General features: G+C 54.2%; 2 protein-coding genes across 2 annotated transcripts; one reads left to right on the forward strand and one right to left on the reverse strand.

Annotated features, from left to right (window-relative positions):
• Positions 1–4: 4 nt before the first annotated feature.
• LOC142272607 (HIRA-interacting protein 3-like) lies at positions 5–5,425 on the forward strand (the record flags this gene model as incomplete). The annotated part of the gene is made up of 4 exons (XM_075332511.1): positions 5–253; positions 328–487; positions 576–674; positions 4,851–5,425. Coding segments are annotated over 4 exons (687 nt in total), but the record flags the coding sequence as incomplete, so codon positions are not given.
• A 47-nt stretch (positions 5,426–5,472) lies between these two features.
• Positions 5,473–10,178, reverse strand: LOC142272608 (dual specificity protein phosphatase 14-like). Its single transcript, XM_075332512.1, is given in 3 exon segments — positions 5,473–6,891; positions 6,893–7,082; positions 9,901–10,178. Coding segments are annotated over 2 exon segments (660 nt in total). The 5' UTR covers positions 6,962–7,082; positions 9,901–10,178; the 3' UTR covers positions 5,473–6,300.
• Positions 10,179–13,983: the final 3,805 nt, after the last annotated feature.

A 13,983-nucleotide genomic window follows, 5' to 3' on the forward strand; every position in this document is an offset into this window, starting at 1 on the left:
TGACAGCGAGGAGGACGAGAGCGACGTGAAGACAGAGAGTGACGAGGAGAAGACGACAAAGAGGCCCAAGACCGCGGCCGGCAAACGCCAAGATACAGGCGGCAAAGGAGCGAAGGACAAGAAAGCGGAGAGCGACTCTGAGGACAGCGACGAGGACGGAGCCAAGAAGAAACCCAGAGGAAAAGACGGAGAGGACAGCGACTCGTCTGCCAGATCCGAGCCCGACACTAAGGAGAAGAGCGGCAAGAAACAGGTAAAGACTGCGGGGGTGTGGGGGAGGGGAGGAAGCTCCGACCATCCATCATACCAGACCTGCACTCTCCACAGAGCGTGGCCAAAGAGGATCACCCCTCCATCCTGCGCCTCAAGAAGTACATCCTGACCTGCGGGGCCCGGAGGAACTACAAGAAGCTGTTCCAGAACTGCCGCTCGGTGAAGGCCATGGTGGAGGTGCTGAAGAAGGAGCTGGAGGACCTGGGGGTGAAAGGTGAGAGACGGGTGTTGGGGTAACCGCCAAGATATGGGGGTGCTGGAGAGGATCAGCTGTGCGTGATGAGGACTCTCTCTTCCTGCAGGGAATCCGTCACTGGAGAAATGCCGCGTGGTGCGACTGAAGCGGGAAGAGGCGGCGGAGCTGGCGGAACTGGACACCGGCAACATCATCGCGACTGCCGGTGAGAAACTCTGCACTTACCGGCTGGGTCCCGACAGGATCTTGTATCTCTGTATACAGGGAGCTCCCCCTAGTGGTGGCTGCAGACAGAATCTTATCATGTATCTCTGTATACAGGGAGCTCCCTCTAGTGGTGGCTGCAGACAGGATCTTATCATGTATCTCTGTATACAGGGAGCTCCCCCTAGTGGTGGCTGCAGACAGGATCTTATCATGTGTCTCTGTATACAGGGAGCTCCCCCTAGTGGTGGCTGCAGACAGAATCTTATCATGTATCTCTGTATACAGGGAGCTCCCTCTAGTGGTGGCTGCAGACAGGATCTTATCATGTATCTCTGTATACAGGGAGCTCCCCCTAGTGGTGGCTGCAGACAGGATCTTATCATGTATCTCTGTATACAGGAGCTCCCTCTAGTGGTGGCTGCAGACAGGATCTTATGTATCTCTGTATACAGGGAGCTCCTCTAGTGGTGGCTGCAGACAGGATCTTATCATGTATCTCTGTATACAGGGAGCTCCCCCTAGTGGTGGCTGCAGACAGGATCTTATCATGTATCACTGTATACAGGGAGCTCCCCCTAGTGGTGACTGTAGACAGGATCTTATCATGTATCTCTGTATATAGGGAGCTCCCCCTAGTGGTGGCTGCAGACAGGATCTTATCATGTATCTCTGTATACAGGGAGCTCCCCCTAGTGGTGGCTGCAGACAGGATCTTATCATGTATCTCTGTATACAGGGAGCTCCCCCTAGTGGTGGCTGCAGACAGGATCTTATCATGTATCTCTGTATACAGGGAGCTCCCCCTAGTGGTGGCTGCAGACAGGATCTTATCATGTATCACTGTATACAGGGAGCTCCCCCTAGTGGTGACTGCAGACAGGATCTTATCATGTATCTCTGTATACAGGGAGCTCCTCCTAGTGGTGGCTGCAGACAGTATCTTATCATGTATCTCTGTATACAGGGAGCTCCCCTAGTGGTGGCTGCAGACAGGATCTGATCATATATCTCTGTATACAGGGCGCTCCCCCTAGTGGTGGCTGCAGACAGGATCTTATCATGTATCTCTGCATACAGGGAGCTCCCCCTAGTGGTGGCTGCAGACAGGATCTTATCATGTATCTCTGTATACAGGGAGCTCCCCTAGTGGTGGCTGCAGACAGGATCTTATCATGTATCTCTGTATACAGGGAGCTCCCCCTAGTGGTGGCTGCAGACAGGATCTTATGTATCTCTGTATACAGGGATCTCCCCCTAGTGGTGGCTGCAGACAGGATCTTATCATGTATCTCTGTATACAGGGAGCTCCCCCTAGTGGTGACTGCAGACAGGATCTTATGTATCTCTGTATACAGGGATCTCCCCTAGTGGTGGCTGCAGACAGGATCTTATCATGTATCTCTGTATACAGGGAGCTCCCACTAGTGGTGTCTGCAGACAGAATCTTATCATGTATCTCTGTATACAGGGAGCTCCCCCTAGTGGTGACTGCAGACAGGATCTTATGTATCTCTGTATACAGGGATCTCCCCCTAGTGGTGGCTGCAGACAGGATCTTATCATGTATCTCTGTATACAGGGAGCTCCCCCTAGTGGTGGCTGCAGACAGAATCTTATCATGTATCTCTGTATACAGGGAGCTCCCCCTAGTGGTGGCTGCAGACAGAATCTTATCATGTATCTCTGTATACAGGGAGCTCCCTCTAGTGGTGGCTGCAGACAGGATCTTATCATGTATCTCTGTATACAGGGAGCTCCCCCTAGTGGTGGCTGCAGACAGGATCTTATCATGTATCACTGTATACAGGGAGCTCCCCCTAGTGGTGACTGCAGACAGGATCTTATCATGTATCTCTGTATACAGGGAGCTCCCTCTAGTGGTGGCTGCAGACAGGATCTTATCATGTATCTCTGTATACAGGGAGCTCCCTCTAGTGGTGGCTGCAGACAGGATCTTATGTATCTCTGTATACAGGGAGCTCCCCCTAGTGGTGGCTGCAGACAGGATCTTATCATGTATCTCTGTATACAGGGCGCTCCCCCTAGTGGTGGCTGCAGACAGGATCTTATCATGTATCTCTGTATACAGGGAGCTCCCCCTAGTGGTGGCTGCAGACAGGATCTTATCATGTATCTCTGTATACAGGGAGCTCCCCCTAGTGGTGGCTGCAGACAGGATCTTATCATGTATCTCTGTATACAAGGAGCGCCCCCTAGTGGTGGCTGCAGACAGGATCTTATCATGTATCTCTGTATACAGGGAGCTCCCCTAGTGGTGACTGTAGACAGGATCTTATCATGTATCTCTGTATATAGGGAGCTCCCCCTAGTGGTGGCTGCAGACAGGATCTTATCATGTATCTCTGTATACAGGGAGCTCCCCCTAGTGGTGGCTGCAGACAGGATCTTATCATGTATCTCTGTATACAGGGAGCTCCCCCTAGTGGTGGCTGCAGACAGGATCTTATCATGTATCTCTGTATACAGGGAGCTCCCCCTAGTGGTGGCTGCAGACAGGATCTTATCATGTATCTCTATACAGGGAGCTCCCCCTAGTGGTGGCTGCAGACAGGATCTTATCATGTATCTCTGTATACAGGGAGCTCCCCCTAGTGGTGATTGCAGACAGGATCTTATCATGTATCTCTGTATACAGGGAGCTCCCCCTAGTGGTGGCTGCAGACAGGATCTTATCATGTATCTCTGTATACAGGGAGCTTCCCCTAGTGGTGGCTGCAGACAGGATCTTATCATGTATCTCTGTATACAGGGAGCTTCCCCTAGTGGTGGCTGCAGACAGGATCTTATCATGTATCTCTGTATACAAGGAGCGCCCCCTAGTGGTGGCTGCAGACAGGATCTTATCATGTATCTCTGTATACAGGGAGCTCCCCCTAGTGGTGGCTGCAGACAGGATCTTATCATGTATCTCTGTATACAGGGAGCTTCCCCTAGTGGTGGCTGCAGACAGGATCTTATCATGTATCTCTGTATACAAGGAGCGCCCCCTAGTGGTGCTGCAGACAGGATCTTATCATGTATCTCTGTATACAGGGAGCTCCCCCTAGTGGTGACTGCAGACAGGATCTTATCATGTATCTCTGTATACAGGGAGCTCCCCCTAGTGGTGACTGTAGACAGGATCTTATCATGTATCTCTGTATACAGGGAGCTCCCCCTAGTGGTGACTGCAGACAATCTTATGTATCTCTGTATACAGGGAGCTCCCCCTAGTGGTGGCTGCAGACAGGATCTTATCATGTATCTCTGTATACAGGGAGCTCCCCCTAGTGGTGACTGCAGACAGGATCTTATAATGTATCTCTGTATACAGGGAGCTCCCCCTAGTGGTGGCTGCAGACAGGATCTTATCATGTATCTCTATACAGGGAGCTCCCCCTAGTGGTGGCTACAGACAGGATCTTATCATGTATCTCTGTATACAGGGAGCTCCCCCTAGTGGTGGCTGCAGACAGGATCTTATCATGTATCTCTGTATACAAGGAGCGCCCCCTAGTGGTGGCTGCAGACAGGATCTTATCATGTATCTCTGTATACAGGGAGCTCCCCCTAGTGGTGACTGCAGACAGGATCTTATCATGTATCTCTGTATACAGGGAGCTCCCCCTAGTGGTGACTGCAGACAGGGTCTTATCATGTATCTCTGTATACAGGGAGCTCCCCCTAGTGGTGGCTGCAGACAGGGTCTTATCATGTATCTCTGTATACAGGGAGCTCCCCCTAGTGGTGGCTGCAGACAGGATCTTATCATGTATATCTGTATACAGGGAGCTCCCCCTAGTGGTGACTGCAGACAGGATCTTATCATGTATCTCTGTATACAGGGAGCTCCCCCTAGTGGTGGCTGCAGACAGGATCTTATCATGTATCTCTGTATACAGGGAGCTCCTTCTAGTGGTGGCTGCAGACAGAATCTTATCCTGTATCTCTGTATACAGGGAGCGCCCCCTAGTGGTGACTGCAGACAATCTTATGTATCTCTGTATACAGCATTCTGTATACGCAGGGGATTTTGACCGACACTTAATGGTCCCCAGTAACTTTGCTTTCCTGATTCTGTTATATATGGTCCTATACTCAGAGCTTCTCTCGCTCTTTTGCACAATCCCGTGCGCCTTGGTGAAGTTTTTCTGACAACCTGTATTTTCTGCAGGGCGACCTCGACGCCGGAATACTTGGAACCCCTATAAGGCCTCCCCAATCCGTGAGGACTCCCCTTACCGGAAAACTATGGGATCTGACTCTGAAGGAGAAGGTCCACCCCGCAAAAAGAGGCCAATGGACTGGTCCAGCTTAAGAGGGATCATCAGTGATGATGGCGACAGTGATTGATGGGTTAAATATCTGTGATCTCGTGTACACACAGGACTCATAGAAGAAAATAACTGGAGGTGTCATCACCATGTGCGAAGAAAACCCACTCCAGTGATGGGACTACAACTCCCAGCATTCAAACTGTGGTGTAAAGACCACTGAGGTGCGGGGTCTCCTGTGCCTCATGTCTCCGCAATGGCCTGTCGCACTCACACTTGCATACACCGGGGGGGCGCGCGCACACACACACACCGGCGCTCACATGCGCACACACACACACCGGCGCTCTTACACACACACACACGCTCACACGCGCGCGCGCGCGCGCTCACACACACACAGGCGCGCACACTCACTCCCATATCTCTGTGTACCGTTTTTTCCTGTCTGTCGCGATATTTGTTTTTTAATTAATTTTTATGTATTTTGTTGTAAATAAATTAGGTTTTTTTTTCCATAAATATTTGGTAAATTCATCTTTTATTTAGAAATCTACATGTATATCGCACCCACGGCTGAAAAATAAGGATCCTATGGAGAGATGTCGTCTGCATGAAAAAAATAAACGAGAAACTGCGACGGGGAAGGGGTCCGCCGCCCGCCACCACCCGGGGGGGGAGGGGTCCGCCGCCCGCTACCGTCCTCCATACAGTCACACAAAAATAAAATCGTCTTTATCTTGTAGCATTCGCTCTGCGCGGCCGGTGTCGCCGTCCTCTGCGGGGAAAAAGCCATCTGCAACTTCCTGCGGCGGTGACCTCTGCGCGGCCGGTGTCGCCGTCCTCTGCGGGGGAAAAAGCCATCTGCAACTTCCTGCGGCGGTGACCTCTGCGCGGACGGAGACTTGTGCCCAAATCTGCGGCTTTTTCTATCCGTCGTATTAATATGAAGCCGCGACTGCTCCGGACATCTTCAATGTTTCTATCCTGCGTTTTCCAGATCTCTGCTAGCTGTCAGTGTATGGAAGCTTCTCACAGCTGCGGGTCCGTTACAAAGTGTCCGGTCTACTCCTCCTAAAGAGGACTGATACGCTTTACCTGCCCCGATACATTGTAACAAACTGAGGATTGTTCTGAGACTGGATGCGATTGTAACGGCCCCGCAGCTGTGGAGATCCTCGCAGCGGAGGACGCGGCATCGGCTGCTACTAGTAGAAAGTTGCAGATGAGGATTTGCGCACAGAAGACTGCACCGTCCCTTTTGGGGGGCTGCTGGTGTCCATTGTCTGGCGGGCTGGACTCTAGCACCAGCGATCGTCCGTTTTAGTCCTTGTGGCAGTCGGAGCGGCTTCATCTGAAGCCCCAGACGGGGATGAGGTTGCGGGTTTCCCGCTCGTAGATGTCGGGGATGAGTCCGAGCGGAGACGGCACCAGCCTCACCGTGTTTTTACCGAAGAGCTTCTTCTCGTACTGGATCAGCTGCTGCCAGAAGCCGGCGTTGGGCCGCACCACCGGCCTCCGGGTCTTCACCCACTGGTGGGCGTCCAGTAGTGACAGGCGGTGGTACTTCATCAGATAGGCGATACAGAGCGTGGCGGAGCGGCTGACCCCCGCCACACAGTGCACCAATGTCCTGCCGTTTCGCTTCCCGTTCTGGTGGATCCGATCCGCCACCGAATCAAAGTAGAGGGCGAGCGGTGCGTGCGGCAGGTCCGGCACCGGCACTTTGATGTAATCCACGTCTGGCCAGTTGGAGTTGGGAATCTCCAGCGTGGCGTTGACGATGCAGGTGACGTTGCGGGCGTAGACGAGCTGCCGGCTGCCCGCCGCGTTCCCGCTGGAGAGGTAGAGGCAGGGGCTGATCTGGGCGATGCTGCTCAGGCTGGACAGTCCGGTGCTGGACGCTCCCCCCGCCGCCGTGGGTTTGGTGGACAGAGCCGGGGCTGGGGGGGGGAGAGCGGCGTAGGAGCCGGTGACTGCGGAAATTCATGGTGGGCAACTGCAGGGGCATAAAGATCGGGTCCTGGCAGAAGGCGCGGGGGTCCTGGCAGAAGGCGCGGGTCCTGCAGATGGAGCGGGTCCTGGCAGAAGGGGCTCCGGATCAGTCGCTGCTATCAATCACTTCCCACGACCTGTGACAACAAAGGTGAAATCAGATGACCCTAGGATCCAGGCGCCCCCCAAACATCAGACCCCAAATCCTAACGTTCCCATTCATCACCCGGTATCCACGCTCTGCTCACTGTCTCCGCAGAGCTACAGCTGAGGGGTCGTCACAATGTATGCAGCTATACGATATGAACCAGCCATTCCCTAACAGCAAGCAGAGGCGGTGAACGTGTGAAGCCGTGCGGTGATGGCGTCAGTGTGGATGTGAGTGGGCCCGGGCGAGCGCCACGTGTGCAGGTTCTGGGCGCTGATCAGTGCGGGTCAAGGCGGCACCGAGGTATGAAGGACCCATGTGAGTCACGCAGTGAATCAGAGGCCGGAGGGGGAGGGGGTGACACCGCGCATCTGTGACTCTCCTGCACAGGGCTGCCACCACGTGTGACGGCACTGCCCACCCCTGCCACGCGGAAACTCCCCACTTCCAGTGTGCAGTGCGAGGGTTAACAACACTTACTTCCTGCCGGCCCTGTATAAAGGGCAGCAACAGTACAGGGCAGTGTATAGGGGGACAGCCCGGCAGTGACTGTATGGGGGCAGTGTATAGGGGGCACAGGTGTGCAGTGACTATGGGGGCAGTGTATAGGGGGCAGCAACAGTACAGGGCAGTGTATAGGGGGACAGCCCGGCAGTGACTGTATGGGGGCAGTGTATAGGGGGCACAGGTGTGCAGTGACTATGGGGGCAGTGTATAGGGGGCACAGGTGTGCAGTGACTATGGGGGCAGTGTATAGGGGGACAGGCCGGCAGTGACTGTATGGGGGCAGTGTATAGGGGGACAGCCCGGCAGTGACTGTATGGGGGCAGTGTATAGGGGGCACAGTGCGGCAGTGATTATGGGGCAGTGTATAGGGGGCACAGTGCGGCAGTGATTATGGGGCAGTGTATAGGGGGCACAGTCCGGCAGTGATTATGGGGCAGTGTATAGGGGGCACAGTCCGGCAGTGATTATGGAGCAGCGTATAGGGGGCACAGTGCGGCAGTGATTATGGGGCAGTGTATAGGGGGCACGGCGGGGCAGTGTATAGGGGGGTACAGGCCGGCAATGATTATGGGGCAGTGTATAGGGGGTACAGGCCGGCAATGATTATGGGGCAGTGTATAGGGGGGGCACAGTCCGGCAGTTATTATGGGGCAGTGTATAGGGGGTACAGGCCGCCAGTGATTATGGGGGCAGTGTATAGGGGGTACAAGCCGGCAGTTATTATGGGGCAGTGTATAGGGGGCACGGCGCGGCAGTGATTATGGGGCAGTGTATAGGAGGCACAGTGCGGCAGTGACTGTATGGGGGCAGTGTATAGGGGGCACAGTGCGGCAGTGATTATGGGGCAGTGTATAGGGGGCACAGTGCGGCAGTGATTATGGGGCAGTGTATAGGGGGCACAGTCCGGCAGTGATTATGGGGCAGTGTATAGGGGGCACAGTCCGGCAGTGATTATGGAGCAGCGTATAGGGGGCACAGTGCGGCAGTGATTATGGGGCAGTGTATAGGGGGCACGGCGGGGCAGTGTATAGGGGGGTACAGGCCGGCAATGATTATGGGGCAGTGTATAGGGGGTACAGGCCGGCAATGATTATGGGGCAGTGTATAGGGGGGGCACAGTCCGGCAGTTATTATGGGGCAGTGTATAGGGGGTACAGGCCGCCAGTGATTATGGGGGCAGTGTATAGGGGGTACAAGCCGGCAGTTATTATGGGGCAGTGTATAGGGGGCACGGCGCGGCAGTGATTATGGGGCAGTGTATAGGAGGCACAGTGCGGCAGTGATTATGGGGCAGTGTATAGGGGGGCACAGTGCGGCAGTGACTGTATGGGGGCAGTGTATAGGGGGCACAGTGCGGCAGTGATTATGGGGCAGTGTATAGGGGGCACAGTGCGGCAGTGATTATGGGGCAGTGTATAGGGGGCACAGTGCGGCAGTGATTATGGGGCAGTGTATAGGGGGCACAGTGCGGCAGTGATTATGGGGCAGTGTATAGGGGGCACAGTGCGGCAGTGATTATGGGGCAGTGTATAGGGGGCACAGTGCGGCAGTGATTATGGGGCAGTGTATAGGGGGCACAGTGCGGCAGTGATTATGGGGCAGTGTATAGGGGGCACAGTGCGGCAGTGATTATGGGGCAGTGTATAGGGGGCACAGTGCGGCAGTGATTATGGGGCAGTGTATAGGGGACACAGTGCGGCAGTGATTATGGGGCAGTGTATAGGGGGCACAGTGCGGCAGTGATTATGGGGCAGTGTATAGGGGGCACAGTGCGGCAATGATTATGGGGCAGTGTATAGGGGGCACAGTGCGGCAGTGATTATGGGGCAGTGTATAGGGGGCACAGTGCGGCAGTGATTATGGGGCAGTGTATAGGGGACACAGTGCGGCAGTGATTATGGGGCAGTGTATAGGGGACACAGTGCGGCAGTGATTATGGGGCAGTGTATAGGGGGCACAGTGCGGCAGTGATTATGGGGCAGTGTATAGGGGGCACAGTGCGGCAATGATTATGGGGCAGTGTATAGGGGACACAGTGCGGCAGTGATTATGGGGCAGTGTATAGGGGGAACAGTGCGGCAGTGATTATGGGGCAGTGTATAGGGGACACAGTGCGGCAGTGATTATGGGGCAGTGTATAGGGGGCACAGTGCGGCAGTGATTATGGGGCAGTGTATAGGGGGCACAGTGCGGCAGTGATTATGGGGCAGTGTATAGGGGGCACAGTGGGGCAGTGTATAGGGGGCACAGAGCGGCAGTGATTATGGGGCAGTGTATAGGGGCACGGCGCGGCGTCTTACCTGCTGGCACTGTCTCATGCCGGCTCGGTGTGGCGGTGCAGCGTGCGCGGCTCCTCCGGCTTTATGTGCTGCTCTGCGGAGAGGATGATGCAGGGTGTGAGGGGGGCGTGTGAGAGGCAGAGACACATGATGCCCCCTCACTGCTATACATATTCATGCCAGGAGCTGCGAGCCGCTTCCGTTAACCCCTCAGCCGCTGCACTGGAGCCGACTTGAGAGCTGCGCTGCCATGCTGCAGCACCCTCCTCCCTGTTAACCCTTCACATGCTCCTGGGATCTCCCCCTCCCTATCACATGGCATTAACCTTGCACTACACGTCATCCTCCAGAGCATCGCTCCTTCTGCAGAGCATTGCGCCCTCGGCAGCTGCACTTCACCTGGCAGGTAGCGGCTCTTCCGGTGACTGTGATGTCACAGGGTGTCAGGTGGGGGCGGGGAGAGGTGCAAAGATTTATGACATCATCACTGACACAATAACCGTCCAATCCGGTGCGGCCTCTCGGCGGATGTCATCAGCTTATTTGTGTTTCCACGGCGACGAATCTAGACTGAAAATAGAAAGTGCAAGGGATGAAGGTGACGCGGTGCCCGGACGACAAAGAGCTCGACGCGGGGGCAGGGCCGGCACCACAACGCACCCCAATATGAGGCCTGACCAACCCCGGCCCACAGAGAAACCGCGCAACACTGGGGGACGACACCGAGCCGGCGGGATGACGGGGTGCGACATAGCGATACTGCAGGGAGCGCACACATGTACAGTCCATACAGGGCAGACATTACTAATCCATCCTGCAGGGGGCGCACACATGTACAGTCCATACAGGGGAGACATTACTAATCCATCCTGCAGGGAGCGCACACATGTACCGTCCATACAGGGCAGACATTACTAATCCATCCTGCAGGGGGCGCACACATGTACCGTCCATACAGGGCAGACATTACTAATCCATCCTGCAGGGAGCGCACACATGTACCGTCCATACAGGGCAGACATTACTAATCCATCCTGCAGGGGGCGCACACATGTACAGTCCATACAGGGCAGACATTACTAATCCATCCTGCAGGGAGCGCACACATGTACAGTGCATACAGGGCAGACATTACTAATCCATCCTGCAGGGGGCGCACACATGTACAGTGCATACAGGGAAGACATTACTAATCCATCCTGCAGGGAGCGCACACATGTACCGTCCATACAGGGCAGACATTACTAATCCATCCTGCAGGGGGCGCACACATGTACCGTCCATACAGGGCAGACATTACTAATCCATCCTGCAGGGAGCGCACACATGTACCGTCCATACAGGGCAGACATTACTAATCCATCCTGCAGGGAGCGCACACATGTACCGTCCATACAGGGCAGACATTACTAATCCATCCTGCAGGGAGCGCACACATGTACCGTCCATACAGGGCAGACATTACTAATCCATCCTGCAGGGGGCGCACACATGTACAGTGCATACAGGGCAGACATTACTAATCCATCCTGCAGGGAGCGCACACATGTACAGTCCATACAGGGCAGACATTACTAATCCATCCTGCAGGGAGCGCACACATGTACCGTCCATACAGGGCAGACATTAGTAATCCATCCTGCAGGGAGCGCACACATGTACCGTCCATACAGGGCAGACATTACTAATCCATCCTGCAGGGAGCGCACACATGTACCGTCCATACAGGGCAGACATTACTAATCCATCCTGCAGGGAGCGCACACATGTACGGTCCATACAGGGCAGACATTACTAATCCATCCTGCAGGGGGCGCACACATGTACAGTCCATACAGGGCAGACATTACTAATCCATCCTGCAGGGGGCGCACACATGTACAGTCCATACAGGGCCGACATTACTAATCCATCCTGCAGGGAGCGCACACATGTACAGTGCATACAGGGCAGACATAACTAATCCATCCTGCAGGGAGCGCACACATGTACCGTCCATACAGGGCAGACATTACTAATCCATCCTGCAGGGAGCGCACACATGTACAGTGCATACAGTGCAGACATTACTAATCCATCCTGCAGGGGGCGCACACATGAACAGTGCATACAGGGCAGACATTACTAATCCATCCTGCAGGGAGCGCACACATGTACAGTGCATACAGGGAAGACATTACTAATCCATCCTGCAGGGGGCGCACACATGTACAGTCCATACAGGGCAGACATTACTAATCCATCCTGCAGGGGGCGCACACATGTACAGTGCATACAGGGCAGACATTACTAATCCATCCTGCAGGGGGCGCACACATGTACAGTGCATACAGGGCAGACATTACTAATCCATCCTGCAGGGGGCGCACACATGTACAGTCTATACAGGGCAACCATTACTAATCCATCCTGCAGGGAGCGCACACATGTACAGTCCATACAGGGCAGACATTACTAATCCATCCTGCAGAGAGCGCACACATGTACAGTCCATACAGGGCAGACATTACTAATCCATCCTGCAGGGGGCGCACACATGTACAGTCCATACAGGGCAGACATTACTAATCCATCCTGCAGGGGGCGCACACATGTACCGTCCATACAGGGCAGACATTACTAATCCATCCTGCAGGGGGCGCACACATGTACCGTCCATACAGGGCAGACATTACTAATCCATCCTGCAGGGGGCGCACACATGTACAGTGCATACAGGGCAGACATTACTAATCCATCCTGCAGGGGGCGCACACATGTACAGTGCATACAGGGCAGACATTACTAATCCATCCTGCAGGGGGCGCACACATGTACAGTCCATACAGGGCATACATTACTAATCCATCCTGCAGAGAGCGCACACATGTACAGTCCATACAGGGCAGACATTACTAATCCATCCTGCAGGGAGCGCACACATGTACAGTCCATACAGGGCAGACATTACTAATCCATCCTGCAGGGAGCGCACACATGTACAGTCCATACAGGGCCGACATTACTAATCCATCCTGCAGGGGGCGCACACATGTACCGTCCATACAGGGCAGACATTACTAATCCATCCTGCAGAGAGCGCACACATGTACCGTCCATACAGGGCAGACATTACTAATCCATCCTGCAGAGAGCGCACACATGTACCGTCCATACAGGGCAGACATTACTAATCCATCCTGCAGGGGGCGCACACATGTACGGTCCATACAGGGCAGACATTACTAATCCATCCTGCAGGAAGCGCACACATGTACCGTCCATACAGGGCAGACATTACTAATCCATCCTGCAGGGAGCGCACACATGTACCGTCCATACAGGGCAGACATTACTAATCCATCCTGCAGGGAACGCACACATGTACAGTCCATACAGGGCAGACATTACTAATCCATCCTGCAGGGGGCGCACACATGTACAGTGCATACAGGGCAGACATTACTAATCTATCCTGCAGGGGGCGCACACATGTACCGTCCATACAGGGCAGACATTACTAATCCATCCTGCAGGGGGCGCACACATGTACAGTCCATACAGGGCAGACATTACTAATCCATCCTGCAGGGAGCGCACACATGTACCGTCCATACAGGGCAGACATTACTAATCCATCCTGCAGGGAACGCACACATGTACAGTCCATACAGGGCAGACATTACTAATCCATCCTGCAGGGGGCGCACACATGTACAGTGCATACAGGGCAGACATTACTAATCCATCCTACAAGGGGGCGCACACATGTACAGTCCATACAGGGCAGACATTACTAATCCATCCTGCAGGGAGCGCACACATGTACAGTCCATACAGGGCAGACATTACTAATCCATCCTGCAGGGAGCGCACACATGTACGGTCCATACAGGGCAGACATTACTAATCCATCCTGCAGGGGGCGCACACATGTACAGTCCATACAGGGCAGACATTACTAATCCATCCTGCAGGGAGCGCACACATGTACCGTCCATACAGGGCAGACATTACTAATCCATCCTGCAGGGGGCGCACACATGTACAGTCCATACAGGGCAGACATTACTAATCCATCCTGCAGGGGGCGCACACATGTACAGTCCATGCAGGACAGACATT

This window comes from Anomaloglossus baeobatrachus, unplaced genomic scaffold (genome assembly GCF_048569485.1).
Source record: "Anomaloglossus baeobatrachus isolate aAnoBae1 unplaced genomic scaffold, aAnoBae1.hap1 Scaffold_3535, whole genome shotgun sequence".
NCBI classification, from domain to species: Eukaryota; Metazoa; Chordata; class Amphibia; order Anura; family Aromobatidae; genus Anomaloglossus; species Anomaloglossus baeobatrachus.